This window comes from Marmota flaviventris, chromosome 7, assembly GCF_047511675.1.
Source record: "Marmota flaviventris isolate mMarFla1 chromosome 7, mMarFla1.hap1, whole genome shotgun sequence".
NCBI lineage: Eukaryota > Metazoa > Chordata > Mammalia > Rodentia > Sciuridae > Marmota > Marmota flaviventris.
In genome coordinates this window covers 13,184,094-13,204,475 of record NC_092504.1, presented here as the reverse complement: position 1 = coordinate 13,204,475, position 20,382 = coordinate 13,184,094, and the positions used below count along the sequence as shown (strand labels likewise).

Below are 20,382 nucleotides of genomic sequence, written 5' to 3'. Positions count from 1 at the left end.
CTTGTCACATCTAACAAACATTTCCTTTTATTAATATTCTCTTTTTTCTCACCACTTCACCTCATATAACTATCAGTGACCACTTAATTAATCTTCCTAATAAGCAAATTTATCCTACTTACACTTTCATCATAAGCTCTATATTGCAAATAAGGCCAACTCCAAATTTCCTACACTGTCCTTTAAAGCATGATTTGAAAAACCACCTATATCTATTACCTCTACCAATACAACCTTCCTCTCTATCAAAACCACTCCTCAACTTCCATCTAGGTTTAAGATGAATTTTACTCAATGGATTTTGAAACTATTACTGCTATTCTCATCATTCCTATCACATGAGTGCTGCCTTTCTCTAAAGTTTTTAAGTGTTTGGTAGCCATATCACTGACCAATACCGTATTTTGCATAATATCCTTTGTAATCTTATTTTTTTAATAGCATATAATATTGTGACTTGGACAGTATGAAGTCACTAAATATCAAATAAATATAAAAAGAGAAGAACAATACTTTAAACTTTCAGGCATCTGAAATGATTTAATAACACATTAAATTCCCAAACTGGTAGCAAGTCTGACCAAATGTTATTGCCCTTTTTTGTATCAACAGCATTAACAGATGAGTCAACATTTTAAAATCAAATGAGACCTAGATAACATAGGTTATTACTTCAGAGTGATTCAGTCAATGATGGAGGGAACGGTGATAGAGAGGGGATTAAATTTTGGGTAATTTCTAAGTAGCAAAAATGTTTGCATCAACTATGTCTATTTTCATGTGACTTCCCCAAGTTTCCAAAAAGATGTTTCCTTCATATTTGTGCTACGCACCACCATACAGAAGTCGAGATAAAAATTCAGCTCCTCACTATTTCGACAAGCTAATATTTTTCACCCACCTGATAATCTTGGGAATCCTTGGCCTGAGGATTTAATCCACTTGGTCTTGTCAGGTCTACAAGCAACTCTGCAACATTTGTGATATCCACTTCAGCTAAAGGAGATGATGCAGGGGCATTGGCCAGTGTTTGAAGAGTTGGAAGAAAGGCTTCTTCAAAGCATTCCTGATTTGTCCTATTAAAAAGACAATTTGAAAGTATGCTTGCATTATTTGAAAGAAAATCATAATTCTAAAAAAATTATATATAAAATTCATTCCATCAAGATGAAGCACATTTTCATCTAGAAGAGAGTCAAATAATTTAGACAGATAAGTAAATTCTTCTCATTTCATCATATATCCACCAAAGAAAGAAAAAATATCTTAACATAATGACGTTACAGATATAATCAGTCGGGGGCAGGGGGAGTGATGAAGTTGGCTTAAGTCAGATTTTGATTTATCAACAGAACTCAATACCTGCTTGCATAAGCGAATATGGGGAAGAAAACGCCCAGGCAATGTCGAAGTCGAACATCATCTTCTGTCACAGGATTGTACCACAACAAAATGAGACGAGAAAGAATCCTGCTGCTAACCAAAAGCCCAGAGAACATCAGCTTGGCTAGTCCTTCTGCAGCTCCTGTCCTGAGTTCAGACACCTAATAAAGATGACATTCATCAGAAAAATTTTTTCCTTTTAAGGTTCACAACATAGCTGCCCAACAATATTTTTAAGTGAACTATTAAAAAAATCACTCATGTTATAAATCTGTTAAAGACACATGAAAAGGTATTCTTTCTTCACAGCTAGAGTAATGATTTTAGTCAAATCTAAATGATTTTAGACAAATCAATCCAGCCTTAAAAACTTCAAAAGAACCAAAAGTTCTTTTATAAATGTTGTGGGGGGGCAAAATTATATATATTTAAATGCTTAGTATTTCTAAGGAAACACTCAGCAATATTCCCTGTCATCAGAGGAAGTGCTTATAAAAGAAAGCTCTAGAAGTGCGAGTAGAAATGTGTCTGAACAGGGTTGAAATGTGAACAGAAGGAAAAAAAGCAGTCCTAAAAAGTGCAAAAAACCTAGGGAAGCAAAAGGAAAAGAGGATGCAGGGGTGTTCAGAGAGAGGTACTGGTACAGTGGTGGTTAAGAAATCTGGCAATAGAGACTGAGTTTGGTTCAAGCTCTGACACATCCTAGCTGTGTGGTCCTGGGCTTCACTTCTCTGCTTCGTGTTTTTCATATACAAAAAGGGTAAGATAGGAATTATCACATAACAGTTACAAAGGTGAAGAAAAGTACATGTGCCATGTATACAGTAATCCTTGGTAGTCAGATTATACAGACCTTGAAAATTAGGTAAAGAAATTTAAGCATAATGAGGCATGATATGGAACCAATGAAATTTTTCAAAAGATGGGGAAACAAGATTTACTGAGATTTCAGGAAAATCACTTGGCAGGTTAAAATACAGGAATGAAAAAAAGTCTAAATTAAGGAGATAGAAGTAAAAAGAGTATAATGAGCAAACAGAAGAGCCAGTTCAAAACTATTATCCAAACTCAAAATTATAAGATAACAGAAGTTAAGAACAACAATCAGTGCTAAGGTGTTGAAATGTGTCTTCCTCACTAACACATTCGGGGCTAAGTATTATCTGATTTTTTTTCTTGTGATTTCTTCTTTAATCCATTTCTAGAAACATACAAATCCCCAAAAATGACTCAAGAAGAAACAGACAATCTAAACAGATGTGAAACAAGTAAACATACTAAATAAATAATCAAAATTCTCCCAAAAAGCATAGTCCTGGACCAGTCCTCACTAATAAGTTCTGCTAAACTTGCAAAAAATTAACAACAACTCTCAAACTTTCCAATAAAATAAGAGAGAATTCCTAACTCAGTTTATCAGGTCAGTTTTCCCTGACACCAAAGCCAAAGATACCACAAGAAAACTATAGACCCAATATCACTTATAAATATAGATGCAAAAATCTTCAAACAAAATATTAGCAAACCAAATCAAATTACACACTGAAAGGATTATATAACTTGTGCAAGTGGAGTTTATCCCAGGAACACAACAGTCATTCAACATAAGAAAACCAAGCAACATAATGTACTACTTTGAAAAACAAACCCCACATGATCACTCAACTGATGCAGAAAAATCATTGGACAAAATCCACACCCTTTCATTAAAAAAAAATAAATAAATAAAAAACAGAGGTGGTAATTATAGATAGGAACTACCTCAAAATGATAAAGGATATATATATAAAAAACCTACAATAACCCATTCAGTGGTTAAGATTGAAAAATTTTCCCCCCAAATCAGAAAAGACTATGTGCTCTTAACACTTAACGACTGCTATTCAACACTGTGTAGAAGTTCTATCCAGAAAAATCAAACAAGAAAAGGAAGACATCTAAACTGGAATACTACGTATTTTCACAAATAAGATGGTACTACATAAAGAAACTTCAAACACACACACACACACACACACACACACACACACACAGAGCCCACTAGAGCTAATAAATGAATTCAACAAAGCTCCAGGGTGAAAATAAAATTAACAGAAACAAAAGTTCCAGTTTAGTTTGTATCCACCAACAATGAACAATTCCAAAAAAAAAAAAAATTAAGAAAAAATGTTCATGAAAAGAATAAAATACCTCGGAATAAAAGATCTGTTATGCTGAACACAAAACATTGCCAAAAGAAATTAAAAACAGCCTAAATAAATGAAAAAACATCTTTAATTTAATGTTAAGAAGTATTATCAAGAAAGTGAAAAAACAACTGTATATGCAAATTATGTATCTAATAAGGATATACTTACTCAAGCAATATAAAGAACTCCATAACTCAATTTAAAAATGGGCAAAAGACCTAACAGACATTTCTGCAGATAAGATATACAAATTGCCACACAGATGAAAAGATACTCAACATTATTAATCATTAGGGAATGGAAATCAAGACCATACTATGTCGCATATACTAGGATGCGACAATGAATTATTTTTCAACAATAAAATAAGTGTTGAAAAGGATGTGGAGAAATTGGAATCCTTGTACACTGAAGACAGGACCATAAAATGTTTCAGATGATATAGGAAACAATTTGGCAAATCCTCAAAAAGGTAAACAAAGAAATACCATATGACCCAGAAATCCAATTCTTGGTATATACTCCAAAGAACTAAAAACAGGCACTCAAATACATATATGTGCACATTCATAGTAGTACAATCACAGTAATCAAAAGGTAGTAATAGCCCAAATGTGTTTCAATAGTTGAATGAAAAAATAAACTGTATACACATAAAATGGAATACCATTCAGCTACAGAAAGGAAAGTGGTATTGCTACAAGCTACAATGTGAATGAACCTCAAAAACATTATGCTAAATGAAGCCAAACAGAAAAAAGGTCACATATTATATGATTCAATTTATATGAAATACCGAGAATAGTAAAACTCATAGAGTGCAGACTGGTAGTTGTCAGGGACTGAAAAGCAGGGCAATAAGGGACAACTGTTTTCTAGATACAGTTCCTTTTGAGATGATGAAAATGTTTTAAAAATTAGATACAGATAATAGCTGCACTAGACTATGAAAGTACTAATTGCCAATTAATTGTTCACTTTAAAATTGTTAGTTTTATTATGTCAATTTAACCTCAATGAAATGAAACTATACACAGTCAGTATAAACATTTTTAAACAAACTAAATGTTTTTATATGCTATAAAAATGTAGGTCAGAGTACGTAAAGAGAGCTGGGGCTGTAGCTCGGTGGTAGAGGGCTTACCTAGCATGTGTGAGGCCCTGAGTTCTATTCTCAGCACCACATAAAACTAAAATAAATAGAATAAAGGTACTGTGAAAAAATTCTTAAAAAGAAAAAAAAATCTAATCCCATAGCCTTTATTATACCTCCTACCAACTCAAATGTAAAAGCATTCTAAACAATTTCTTAAAACTCTTGGAGGAAAAGCTTAAGTCTTTAAATCACAAACCATCTTTTATGAAACAAAAAATATTAATTACTGCCTTTAAGAGTCATTTCTTTATACTGCAATCCTATGCTACCCAATTTAATAGTGAGAAATTATGATAAAAGTGAAATCTGAGATTTAATTAAGATGTCAAAAAAGCAAATTCAAAAATTTTGTCCAAGTTTAAACTTTAGTTCTAAAAACATAAAGAACATAAACAAATTAGATGCTGCAAACTACACTTCATAACCACAAGATTGGAACTATTTCTTACCTCACTATCTAAGAAATCAGAAAGGAGTCTCAAAACATTTTTAGCTGTAGCAGTCTCCTCAACTTCTGTTGATTCTTGTTCATCATCACAGTTTATGTCTGCATCTTCACATTGAAGGGTGTTGACTTTTTTGGTTTTAAATGGTTCAATCCCAAATGTCATCAGCTGGTCAAAGATTGCCTTTAAAGCACTGATTTTTATTGTGACATCATCAATTTGCAAAACCTAAAGTGAGACATCCCCCACCAAAAAGCATTCAGTATAATGATTTATTTACCCTTAGTAAAATGATTACACAAACTTTTACTCAAATTTCAATGACTATCAGATATAGAGAAAACAACACTTTTCAGAAGTATAATTTAAATTCAATTTAAAATATAAACTTCAATTTTAAAAATGCATTTATTTGTACCATAATAATTGAAATTATATTCCTTTAGAAAAATTTAATCTGGCTAGGGATTAGATTAAGCTCAGTGGTAGAGCACTTGCCTAGCTTGTGTGAGGCCCTGGGTTCGATCCCCAGAACCGCAAAAAAAGAAAAAACGAAAGAAGTTAATATTCGCGGTATGTAAAAAAAAAAAAAATCCTGAATTAGAGGCTGGCTGAATATATTATTTGTCACTTTCATTATAAAAAGAACAATAATATCAACTATGGTTTTATCATTTTTTTTAAGATACAGAAAAACTGTTTAAATCAAAATTGTTGATTTAGTTCATCCATCAAGAGAAAAACACTAGATTCTAAACAATTAAAAGCATGTTAGTCAGTTTTCAACTGGACTCTTGTATAAAAGAAGGTAAGCCATAAAAATCAGCAGTTTATATAGTCTGTCTTGAGTTACAAAAATATAAACCAAATTTCAAAGCCAGTAAAAAACAGAATTCATTGTTTCTATTATGAAAGATTAACTATATTCTATGTGATTACATTTTGATTAAAAAAAAACAGAACCCAATCAATGTTTCTGTTATGAAAGATTAACTATATTCTGTGATGACATTTTGATTAATGAAAAAATAACTGGCATATAATTTGGCCTTTAAAATAAATTTAAATACACCTATGATCATCAAGTTGGTCAAACTAATAAAAATCAGGAAAAATGGCTTAAAATTTCAAAACTTGGAAGGAACCAGCATACTTTCTGAGGGTCAGACCTATAAATCTGTTAAATCTAAATGTTGATAATAATATACTAAAATGAGTGCTCTCTACAAATCCCAAACATGCTCCTGTCTCAGCAGCAACTTGGTTTCCCTCACTCTTAAAAATGACACTTTAAGAGAGATGTAGTGGTAAACTCCTATAATGCCAATAGTTCAGTAAGCTGAAGCAGAAAGATTCCAAATTCAAAGCCAGCCCCAGCAACTTAGCAGACCCTGTCTCAATTTTTTTTTAAAAAAGGGTTGGGGATGTGGCTCAATGGTTAAAAGTATCCCTGAGTTCAATCCCCAATACTAAAAAAAAGATGTACCTTACTGGGCACCAATAGCCCAGTTGGATTCTCACTTAAGATTTTAAAATGCAGTAATTTCCCTCTTCTGCCCCTCTAACAAGGGCTCAGATATTTCTTACATCAAATTCATTACTAAAACTTAACAAGAAGGATTGATCTCTTATCCCCAAAAAGAGCTATTTTTCTCTAATATCTTTCAATGATAACCTTGAAAATACACTTATAAAGACAACTGAATCTATTTTGTGGTTAATATTTTTGATATTAGCCCCCAGAATATACAAAATATTTAAAAAATTTATAAAGATTTTTTCTGCAATTGAATCTGATATCATTCACATATATTTTTAATTTTTAAAAAATCTGACAAACTTAATAGCTAGATCCTAATGGAAATTTACAGATGTAAGTTGTTTAAACAAAGAGTATACTTTCATTCTTGAAGACTATAATTCCATGACAAGCTTGTTACTTTTTTTATTTGAAAATCTATCAAAATTATGAAATTGTCTCGATAACATCTTTCACATCAACTTGATTTTGACAATTCCTGATAACTACAAGAAATTAAATAGGAAAAACAATATCAAAACTCCTAGAGGTTTCCTTGTCCTGTAGAGAAGGAGTTTGTACTGATTAACTCAAGAATACTACTGGGATATCTTTGGGATTAAATTCATATTACATTTCTTCTGTCTGAAATGTCCAAGACATTTATTAATGATGTTATACCACTAAAAAGAAAAGGATTACAATTCCATATTTCAGTTTAAAGGTCAAGTGAATTTAAATATCATCTGAAAGCAATTTAAAGATATTTTCTTTGCTTTAGGACTAGAAAGTTTATATAATTGTCTGCCTCTAATCTCTTCTATCAGTTCCAACTTGACTAGAAGAAATTATAATTTTTAAGCATCATTCATAATAGCATAAAGGCCATCTTAATGAATGCTTTATTTCATTTTTTAGAGAACTATTTAGTAAGCCATACATAAACGAACACTTCCCTATCAGATGTTCTAATAAGATTTTTTCTTCCACTTAAAAAAAAAAAAGTAATGACCAACAATTATTCTAACATTTCAAGGCCCATCTTCTAGAATCCCAGGAAATGGAAGTAGAAAATTTCCTGTTCTAATTATGGTCTACCCTGCATCTCATACAAGATCCTGAATCCATCAGTTCAACAAACTAAATAAAAGAAAAAACAAATTATACAGACTTTTTTTGTCATTATTCCCTGAAAAAATACAGTATTAAAATATTTAAATAGCATTTACATTGTGTTAGTTATTATAAGTAATCTAGGGATGATTTAAAGCATATAGGAAGAAGTGCTGGTTATATGCAAATACTTCAGTATTATATCAGGAACTTGAGAATCTGCATATTTGGATATTCACAATGGTCCTGGAACCGATCCTTCATGGATACCAAGGGATGACAATATTAGGCAAAACTCCTTTAAAAATGTAGGATTTTATTTCCCGGATAATAAATCCAATATTTAAAACCAATAAATTTCTCAATTACAAATAAAATTCCCTGCAAAAATTACTAGCAGCATCACCAATGTCAATACCTGCTGATATAAAAATTAATGACTTTATTTTTTCCAGTTTAAAAAAGAAGCTTCACCATTTTAAAGACAATACTGGCATTCTATTTTTTTCAAAGGAGGTTAACAATAGAGATTTTTCATGGATACTAACAGAATGGGATGATAAACAGAAGCAGACACACCAGGAATTTCACTGATACACATTAAAATTAATTGATTAGCTGTCAATTTCTTTGTAATTTTTCAGAAAGTTAAAACATTGAAATTCATGAGGATTACTTTTTTAAAAATAATTATTTTTTAAAAGTACAGCGCTATTTTTCTTCCTTCAATACAAAGCTACAAGTCAGTTTGACCATTCCATGGACAACAGAGTTTTATGTTCTAGGGAAATTTCTTTGCTGAGTTTGGCCCTTTAAAATAATCTTTTCATGAAAATTATGAGCCATATTCTAACACATTATTTTCAACATGGGCATACAAAGCTCTCCTTTGCTACCTTTACTGAACTGTTCAGAAGCAATGTGCATCAAAATTTCTCATGGCTTTTTTATCCCATTATAAACATTTTATCCCACTGGCAACACCAGACTAGTAGAAGTTGAAGTTTATTTTTCAAGTTAAGCTAGGCCCAGACATTAGAGACGAACATCCAAAATCAAGCAGTCTGCAAGTCAAATGCATTCCACTGGTACAACTGATTCCACCACCTCCTGCATATAAGAACATCACTCCAGCAACTACCCCAATCCCATATTACCGATTTTTTCCTTTCAACTGAGTTATTTTTCCTAATACAAAATATGCTTTGAGTTTCCCCATCTTAAAAAAAATAAAATTAAGACATAACAATCATAAATATATATGCCCCAAACAATGGTGCAGCTATGTTCATCAAACAAACCCTTCTCAAGTTCAAGAGTCTAATAGACCACCATACAATAATCATGGGAGACTTCAACACACCTCTCTCGCCACTGGACAGATCTTCCAAACAAAAGTTGAATAAGGAAACTATAGAACTCAATAACACAATTAACAACCTAGACTTAATTGACATATATAGAATATACCACCCAACATCAAGCAGTTACACTTTTTTCTCAGCAGCACATGGATCCTTCTCAAAAATAGATCATATATTATGTCACAGGGCAACTCTTAGACAATATAAAGGAGTAGAGATAATACCATGCATCTTATCTGATCATAATGGAATGAAACTGAAAATCAACGATAAAAGAAGGAAGGAAAAAGCATACATCACTTGGAGAATGAACAATAGGTTACTGAATGATCAATGGGTTATAGAAGACATCAAGGAGGAAATTAAAAAATTCTTAGAGATTAATGAAAACACAGACACAACATATCGGAATCTGTGGGACACATTGAAAGCAGTTCTAAGAGGAAAATTCATTGCTTGGAGTTCATTCCTTAAAAAAAGAAAAAACCAACAAATAAATGATCTCATGCTTCATCTCAAAATCCTAGAAAAAGAAGAGCAAAACAACAGCAAAAGAAGTAGAAGGCAAGAAATAATTAAAATCAGAGCTGAAATTAATGAAATCGAAACAAAAGAAACAATTGAAAAAATTGACAAAACTAAAAGTTGGTTCTTTGAAAAAATAAACAAAATCGACAGACCCTTAGCCATGCTAGCGAAGAGAAGAAGAGAGAGAACTCAAATTACTAGCATACGGGATGAAAAAGGCAATATCACAACAGACACTTCAGAAATACAGAAGATAATCAAAAATTATTTTGAATCCTTATACTCCAATAAATTAGAAGATAGTGAAGGCATCGATAAATTTCTGAAGTCATATGATCTGCCCAGTTTGAGTCAGGAGGATATAGACAACCTAAACAGACCAATATCAATTGAGGAAATAGAAGAAACCATCAAAAGACTACCAACTAAGAAAAGCCCGGGACCGGATGGGTATACAGCAGAATTTTACAAAACCTTTAAAGAGGAACTAATACCAATACTTTTCAAGCTACTTCAGGAAATAGAAAAAGAGGGAGAACTTCCAAATTCATTCTACGAGGACAACATCACCCTGATACCTAAACCAGACAAAGACACTTCAAAGAAAGAAAACTTCAGACCAATATCTCTAATGAACCTAGATGCAAAAATCCTCAATAAAATTCTGGCGAATCGGATACAAAAACATATCAAAAAAATTGTGCACCATGATCAAGTAGGATTCATCCCTGGGATGCAAGGCTGGTTCAATATACGGAAATCAATAAATGTTATTCACCACATCAATAGACTTAAAAATAAGAACCATATGATCATCTCGATAGATGCGGAAAAAGCATTCGACAAAGTACAGCATCCCTTTATGTTTAAAACTCTAGAAAAACTAGGGATAACAGGAACATACCTCAATATTGTAAAAGCAATCTATGCTAAGCCTCAGGCTAGCATCATTCTGAATGGAGAAAAATTGAAGGCATTCCCTCTAAAATCTGGAACAAGACAGGGATGCCCTCTCTCACCACTTCTGTTCAACATAGTTCTCGAAACACTGGCCACAGCAATTAGACAGACGAAAGAAATTAAAGGCATAAAAATAGGAAAAGAAGAACTTAAATTATCACTATTTGCAGATGATATGATTCTATACCTAGGAGACCCAAAAGGCTCTACAAAGAAACTATTAGAGCTAATAAATGAATTCAGCAAAGTGGCAGGATATAAAATCAACACGCATAAATCAAAGGCATTCCTGTATATCAGCGACAAATCCTCTGAAATGGAAATGAGGACAACCACTCCATTCACAATATCTTCAAAAAAAATAAAATACTTGGGAATCAACCTAACAAAAGAGGTGAAAGACTTATACAATGAAAACTACAGAACCCTAAAGAGAGAAATAGAAGAAGATCTTAGAAGATGGAAAAATATACCCTGTTCATGGATAGGCAGAACTAACATCATCAAAATGGCGATATTACCAAAAGTTCTCTATAGGTTTAATGCAATGCCAATCAAAATCCCAAAGGCATTTCTTGTAGAAATAGAGAAAGCAATCATGAAATTCATATGGAAAAATAAAAGACCCAGAATAGCAAAAACAATGCTAAGCAGGAAGTGTGAATCAGGCGGTATAGCGATACCAGACTTCAAACTATACTACAGAGCAATAGTAACAAAAACAGCATGGTACTGGTACCAAAACAGGCGGGTGGACCAATGGTACAGAATAGAGGACACAGAAACCAATCCACAAAACTACAACTATCTTATATTCGATAAAGGGGCTAAAAGCATGCAATGGAGGAAGGATAGCATCTTCAACAAATGGTGCTGGGAAAACTGGAAATCCATATGCAACAAAATGAAACTGAATCCCTTTCTCTCGCCATGCACAAAAGTTAATTCAAAATGGATCAAGGAGCTTGATATCAAATCAGAGACACGCCGTCTGATAGAAGAAAAAGTTGGCTACGATCTACATACTGTGGGGTCGGGCTCCAAATTCCTCAATAGGACACCCATAGCACAAAAGTTAATAACTAGAATCAACAAATGGGACTTACTCAAACTAAAAAGTTTTTTCTCAGCTAAAGAAACAATAAGAGAGGTAAATAGAGAGCCTACATCCTGGGAACAAATCTTTACTCCTCACACTTCAGACAGAGCCCTAATATCCAGAGTATACAAAGAACTCCAAAAATTAGACAATAAGATAACTAACAACCCAATGAACAAATGGGCCAAGGACCTGAATAGACACTTCTCAGAGGAGGACATACAATCAATCAACAAGTACATGAAAAAATGCTCACCATCTCTAGCAGTCAGAGAAATGCAAATCAAAACCACCCTAAGATACCATCTCACTCCAGTAAGATTGGCAGCCATTAGGAAGTTAAACAACAACAAGTGCTGGCGAGGATGTGGGGAAAAGGGTACACTTGTACATTGCTGGTGGGACTGCAAATTGGTGCAGCCAATTTGGAAAGCAGTATGGAGATGTCTTGGAAAGCTGGGAATGGAGCCACCATTTGACCCAGCTATTCCCCTTCTTGGTCTATTCCCTAAAGACCTAAAAAGAGCATGCTACAGGGACACTGCTACATCGATGTTCATAGCAGCTCAATTCACAATAGCAAGACTGTGGAACCAACCCAGATGCCCTTCAATAGACGAATGGATTAAAAAAATGTGGCATTTATACACAATGGAGTATTACTCTGCATTAAAAAATGACAAAATCATAGAATTTGCAGGGAAATGGATGGCACTAGAGCAGATTATGCTATGTGAAGCTAGCCAATCCCTAAAAAGCAAATGCAAAATGTCTTCTTTGATATAAGGAGAGTAACTAAGAACAGAGTAGGGACGAAGAGCATGAGAAGAAGATTAACATTAAACAGAGATGAGAGGTGGGAGGGAAAGGGAGAGAAAAAGGAAATTGCATGGAAATGGAAGGAGACCCTCAGGGTTATACAAAAGAACATACAAGAGGAAATGAGGGGAGAGGGAAAAATAATACAAGGGGGAGAAATGAAGGTCAGTAGAGGGGGTAGAGAGAGAAGAGGGGTGGGGAGGGGAGGGGAGGGGGGATAGTAGAGGATAGGAAATGTAGCAGAATACAACAGACACTAGTATGGCAATATGTAAATCAATGGATGTGTAATTGATGTGATTCTGCAATCTGTATATGGGCTAAAAATGGGAGTTCACAACCCACTCGAAGAAAAGTGTGAAAGATGATATATCAAGAACTATGTAATGTTTTGAACAACCAACAATAAAAAAAAAAAATAAATAAAAAAATAAAATTAAAACCCAAAATGTTCCTCTTTACCCCCATACCCTCTCTTGCTACCTCCCAATTTCTATTACTCCTAACTGGAAAAACAAAAACCTTAAAAGAGACTTAAATTTTCTTCTGCCCACTCTAGTTTTTGCCTGCCACATAAATTACTCTCAGAAAAGTCACTGAACACTTCTTTACTTGCCAGAAGTGATTACTTATGAATTCTTATCACCTGTTAGAAGCATTGGCCAGTTAGGTCTCCCCTCGTTGTAATATTGCCTTCTAACACATCACCCTCTCCTTATACTATTGATATCACCATAGTCTCTTCTGGTTCTTCTTTATCTCCCTACCTTTAAATGCTGCCCAAGCTATAGGGAACTCAAAGTTGAGATCTCTTCTCAATCTATACTCATTCCTCAAGTAACATGCAATCTCTAGGCACTGGATGCTATCAGATACCATCAACAGAAGAGAGACTTCCAGGCTCATCTGCCATGCTGGATAGCTCCTTACACTTGGAACTCACATTTAAATGCCTATTTCTCAAACACCAAATTTAATCATATCTAATATAGAACACTTTTTATTTATTTCATCCACCTGCCATGAAACCTGCTCTTCCTTCTTCAAAGCAAACAATCAATAATGTGAAGAGAGAACCTACAAAATGGGAGAAAATCTTTACTACATGCACCTCAGATACAACATTATTCTCCAGAATATATAAAGAACTCAAAAAAACTTAACAAAAACAAAACAAAACAAAAACAAACAAAAAACAAATAAACCAATCAATAAATGGGCTAAGGAACTAAACAGACAATTCACAGAAGAAGAAATACAATTGATCAACAAATAAATAAAAAAGCTCAGCATCTCTAACAATTAGAAAAATGCAAATCAAAATACACTGAGATTCCATATCAGTCCAGTCAAAATGGCAATTACCAAGAATATAAGTAACAATAAATACTGGATGAGGATGTGAGGGAAAATAACACTCATACATTGCTGGTGGGACAGCAAATTGGTGTAACCACCATGGAAAGGGTATGGAGATTTCTAAGAAAACTTGGAATGAAACCAACCATTTGACCCAGTTATCCAACTCCTCGGTTTATACCAAAGGACTTAAAATCAGCCTACTACAGTGATGCAGCCATATCAATGTTTACAGCAGCTCAATTCACAATAGCTAAACTATGGAACCAATCTAGGTGCCTTCAACAGATGAATGGATAAAGAAATTGTGGTATATATATACACAATGGACTATTACTCAGCCTAATTTAAGAAGAATGAAATAATGGCATTTGCTGGTAAATGGATGGAACTGGAGAAATCTACGCTAAGCGAAATAAGGCAATCTCAAACAATCAAAGGCTGAATGTGTTCTCTGATATCTGAATGATAATTCATGATGGGGACAGGGAGGGGTGGGAAAAACAGAGGTAGGTACATTGGATTAGACAGAGAGAAGTGAAGGGAGGGGAGGAGGTATGTGGATAGGAATGATAGTAGAATTAATTGGACATTATTACCCTATGTGCATATATGATTACACGACCTGTCTAACACTACATCATGTACAACCAGAAGAATGAGAAGTTATACTCCATTTACATATGGTGTGTCGAAATGCATTCTACTATCATGTGTAACTAATAAGAACAAATAAAAAATATATAAAAAGGGGGAAAACAGGCTTCTGTTTTCTCCATCATGGGGAATAATAATTTAATCCTTCTGGTTAATCCAACCTAAATCCTTAGTTATCTTAGATCTCTTTTTCTCACATGCTACATCAGATACATCAGCAAATCCTACAGACTATTTCCAATCTTAGACTTCCATTTGTGATGGTTAATTTTAGGTCAATTTGACTGAATTATGGATTACCTACAGAAGTGATTAAGGATTACTTCTAGATTAGGGGTTACACAGAACTGGTTAAGGATTATTTCAGGGTATATTTGTGAGAATATTTCCAAGAAAGATTGGCATGTGAGCCAATGGACTAATTGGGGGAAGATATGTTCTCAATGTGGGCCCAGACAGAACAAAAAGGGGATCTCCTCTTTCTCCTAGAACTGGGATATACTCTTATTTGTACTTGGACATCAGAATTCCAGACTGTTCAGGCCTTGAACCCAGGTCTTAATACCAGCAGGACTACAGGTTCTCAGGCCTTTGGTCACAGATCAATAGTTACATGGTGTTTTAGTCAACTTTTTGCCTGTTGTGACTAAAAGACCCATCCAGAACAACTGTAGAGGAGGAAAAGTTTATTTGAGGGCTCACGGTTTCAGAGGTCTCAGTCCATAAGAGGCCAGCTCCATTCCTCAGGGCTCAAGGTGAGGCAGGACATCATGGCAAGAGAGTGGCAGAGGAAAGGAGTTCACATGATGACCAGAAAGCACAAACTACTCACCAGATACAAAATATATACCCCACAGCCATGCCCCCAATGAATCACTTCCTCTAGCCACACCCCACCTGCCTCCAGTTACCATTCAGTTAACCCAATCAGGAATTAATTCACGGATTAGGTTAAGGCTATAACCTAATCATTTCTCCTCCAAACCTTCTTGTGTTGTCTCGCATGTGAGCTTTTGTGGGACACCACATCTAAACATAACACATGGGCTTCCCTGGTTCTCAGGCCTTCACACTTGGTCTATCATACTAGCAGCATCCAGGGTCCAGTTTGCAGACCACTTGTCACGGAAGTTTACAGCCTCCAAAACCATATAAGCCAATTCCCCTAATAAATCCCCTCATATCTATCTATCAACATACAATACATGCATGTATACAAATGTATGTTATTGGTTTTATATCTCTGAAGAATCATAGCTAATACACTATCCTTCTCACAATCCAAATAACCATAAACCTCATCCCAACCATGTCTTTCCTGGATTGCTGAATTTCTTCCTTACTAGTATCCATGCTTCTATTATACCTCTGCTGTCTTACCAAGGATATGACAACTATGGCCCACAGGCCAAATCTAATATACCACCTAATTTTGTACAGTATGCAAGTTATAAATAGTTTATTTAAATTTTCAAATTATTAAAAAAATTCAGTACATGTAAAAATTTATGAAATTCAAGTTTCAATGTCCATAAATAAAGTTTTACTGGACTACAGTTGCACTCATTCGTTCATGTACCATCCATTACTGTCTCCCCACTACAACATAAGAGAGGAATGGTTGAAACAGAACTATGGTTTAAATGGTCTAAACTACTTATTCTGTGGCCCTTTATAGGAAAGGTGTCCAACCCTTCCCTGGTCTACACCACACCATACCTAGTCAGATCACAATATTCTATTCAAAGTCTTCCAATTCCTTCCTACTTTATTCATGGTGGAAGCTGACATCTTTTTAGTTCATATACTCCTATAAGAGATAGACATCCTGCAAATTCTTTTTCCTATTACTCTCCACTTTGCTCAGTCTTTCCTAGCCATATGTCCTCCTGGTCCTCAAATGTGCTAAGCAAAAAAAAAAAAAATCCTATTCCCAGATATGCTTGTGGTTCACTCCTTCGACTTCACTTTGATACAGGTCCCATTTATTAATGAGGCCTTCCTGAACTATACTGTCCCTTTTTCTATTCAGTCCTTATTCCCCTTCTCTGCATTATTTTTCTTCATCTGACATACTACATATTTGTTTATTTTTCAATGTGAGTTTTACTTTCTAGAGTGTAAGCTCTATTAACACAAGAACTTAAAATCTTGTTTTTTCTCACCACTTACCTGTCACATTTTTTTCATAAACATAGAACAGTCCAGGCAAGGAACTTAATATGCACTTAATATTTGATCTGTGGCTAAGATTATCTTAAATTAACATTTCATCTTTCTTCTACAAAGATGTTTTAATTAAAAAAAATCAAAGGACAAAAAATGAGTTCCTATAGATTGTCAACAATCATCATCAATAATCTTCAGAATGAATTAAATATTAGCCTTATCACCAGAGACAGAATAGTTCAGAAAATGCAATGGAGATTTTGTCACAAAGTAAATCCTACCTGTAATAGTAACACAAAGTGTTTACTTGCAAAATCCTTATTCTGTAGTCCACAGCATCCTAAGCATAAAACAGCCAGATTTCTTATTATAGGATGGACACTTATTATTCCAGGAAGAATCTAAAATGAAATAGAAGTTAATTTTGACCAAAGCAAGAAATTTATAATAATATATTAAAATCATGGTCTAAATGTGAATTTCCATTATTTTGTAAATCTACTTCACTGTCATATTGTCTATTAACTCCAAGAAGTCATTTTTAGTTTAAAAAGAGAAAAAAAGGCAAATATTTAAATTGCAAAAGCCAGAATAATTTTCCTGAAACATAGATGATCAGGAAACATCTCCATTATATCTATTAAAACTGAGTCAATGGATTTCCAGTGCTTATAGAATAAGTAAAACTCATTAGAACGATATACACCACCCCTCATCATGTAGTCTTTCCCCATCTTATCATATATCATGCTACCCCTTGTTGTTGGTTTGTTCAACTGGTATGATCTTTTTTCTTTTTAGTGGTACTGGGGGATTAAACCCAGGGTCTGCACATGCAAACAAGTGCTCTGCCACTGAGCTGTAGCCCCACCCCCTTTTTTATTTTGATTGAAGGTCTTGCCAAGTTGCCCAGGTTTGCTCAAATTTTCGATCCTCCTGAATCAACCTCTTAAGTAGACCAGCTCAACTGGTCTGATTTTGATGCTTCTTATTCAGAAATACAATACAAGCTACAAATGGGAACTGCACTGTTCTTTTAGTCATTATAGAAGCCACATTAAAGTAAAAAAGAAGCACATGAAACTAATTTTACATATTAACCTTATTCATTTATATATAAAGTAAAAAGAAGTAGGTAAAACTAATTTTATATTTTAATCTTATTTATTTACATTTAATCCAATATAATCAAAATATTATCATTAAACATGTACTCAATAAAAAACTTATTAATGAAATCAACTCATATTCTGTTGTTTGTACTGTCTTTGAAAGCAAATTTTTCAAAAAATCCTTTTACTTAAAATCTATCTCAATTTGAAGTAGGTTTTAATGGCCACATGTGCCTAATAGCTATTGTATTAAACATTCTTCCCTCCCTTTTTCACATAAATATCTACTCCAATTATGATTGCTTATGACCACGTAGCCCTTTTTCATAGCACATATTAAAGGCAATAGTGTTAACTCGTTTATTTTATTTAACTGATATTCCCCTCTCTTGACAGAAGAACCATAATGGCAGTCTCTACGTTATATATACCATGTATAATTATATTCCCAGCATTTACTGTAAGCATTCAATAAATATATAATATTTATAATATTATATATTATAATAATCTATAACATTTTATTTAAAACACATAAATATAATTATTTTATTCAAATATCTAATTTACATTCCTTTATTCATCTTTTCAATCTTTAGCCATAGACTGTCTGTATAGTCATTATGATCATTCAATTTTGTATTTTCTTCACTTAATACACACACACACACACACACACACACACACACTTCATATTTACTCTTCAATTTTAGAGTTAACTGTATTACAATATACTATTCTCTAATAGGACCAGACGTAAAGTTCCCAAGCAGAGTTTAAAAGGGATCACTTTTCACTAAAGATACTGCTTCTCTAAAAATAAAACTAAATTCTAAAGGTTGAAGTAGAATCTATACTTTAATCAGAAGCTCTAGACAGTTGTCTAGAGCATTTAGAAACTCATGATATCCCAATAAAGGAATTACATTTCAGATCACACAACTGGCTATTTCTCACTAATCACAAATTAAATTAATTTGAACAGAATCCTTAAAAGCTTGGGCATATTCAGAATCTGTTTTCTGATGAAAAATGTCATTAAAAAAAAAAAAGAAAAAAAGGAAGACTTACATCTGTACTGTCTAATACTGTGTCCTCGAGGCACATATGGCTATGCAGCACTTGAAGTGTAACTAGTCAAGCTTGAGATATGCTAAAAGACTTAGTATGAAAAACGATATAAAATATCTTAACAATTTTAACACCAAGTAAATCATAAAATACCATTTTGGACATAAACAAACGAAAAATATTTGGACATACATGTAATATGTCTTAATATATTAACATTAATTTTACCTGATTCTTTTTACTTTCTTTAAATGTCATTACTAGAAAATTTTGAAGTTACATAAGGTTTCCATGATATTCCTATCATAAAGTACCGTTCCTGAGTTTTGTAGTACTTATGTTCTGGTGTCTACACAATGGAGACTAACTATAAAAGTTTACTTTAAAGTCCTTTAAATATAGTCATGAACAGCAGAACACAATGACACACATCTGTAGTCCTGGCCACTTGGGGGACTAAAGCAGACAGACTTGTCTGCTTGAGCCTAAAAATTTAAGGCCAGCCTGGGCAATAGAGCAAGAACCATCTCAAAAAATAATAATAATAGTAGTAAATGAACTCTTCACAGGGATCACACTGTAACCTTCTCACAGTCTTTTTCTACACCAATATTCCAGCACTTAAAATTTTATTTTTTATATGATTAAGTTATCTCCTCTTCTTACTTAAAGAATGAAGTCATTCTGCTCTCTTTCCAATGTGAAATAAGTTTTTCCAAATCTTTTAAAAGAGTAATTATTACTTTTGTACTAGGTCCTTTATACACATTACCTTATTTAGTTCTCACAATATGAAATAGTCATTTTAAACATTTTTTTAAACTATTTGTTTATCAGATGCTTAAAATAGTAATCTTTCATACTTTTGAAACCTAATGAACGTATTACTTGAGAGGAAGGACTGGGGTAAAATAAAGCTTCAAAGGTCAACAACATACCAAAGATTCAATGATTCCATTCATGGTTGCACCTATGCCAGCTGAAATGGACATCAGCTTCAATAGTTCATAGCATAAAATAAGACATTTCTGTAGTGTTTCAGCATCATTCTAAAATAAAAGACAAAATATTCACCATTACTAAGAATATCTTCTGCATATTCCGTAAATGTCTGCTTAAATGCCTAGGGCATACTGTCATTTCATATATACTCCCTGGGTGATTTTTTTTCTTTTTTTTTTTTTACTTCTTGGATGATTTTATCCAGTCATACACCTCCATTTATCATCTATGAGGTAGACTAACTATTTTCTAAGTTTCAGATTCATAAATATAAACTGTTACATTTATTCTTGGATGTTCCACAAGTACAAAAGGGAACTCATTATTGCCCAAATCTCTCCTCCTACTGCGCTCTCTTTCTTCATAACATCACCATTATCTATGCAGCAGTCTAAAGTAAAAGACCTAGAATATGCTGAATTCCCTCTTTTTCCTG

At 33.5% G+C, this 20,382-nt stretch overlaps 1 protein-coding gene across 1 annotated transcript in view; it reads right to left on the bottom strand.

Annotated features, from left to right (window-relative positions):
• The window catches only part of Ncapg (non-SMC condensin I complex subunit G), a 39,727-nt gene that overhangs the window by 4,841 nt on the left and 14,504 nt on the right, over window positions 1-20,382 (bottom strand). The window contains exons 12-16 of the mRNA XM_027939160.2: window positions 19,883-19,993; window positions 17,043-17,162; window positions 5,178-5,402; window positions 1,363-1,544; window positions 902-1,076 (exon numbers count right to left, since the gene is read on the bottom strand). Of these exons, the coding sequence (XP_027794961.1) occupies window positions 902-1,076; window positions 1,363-1,544; window positions 5,178-5,402; window positions 17,043-17,162; window positions 19,883-19,993 (813 nt within the window). The remainder of the gene's footprint in view (window positions 1-901; window positions 1,077-1,362; window positions 1,545-5,177; window positions 5,403-17,042; window positions 17,163-19,882; window positions 19,994-20,382) is intronic.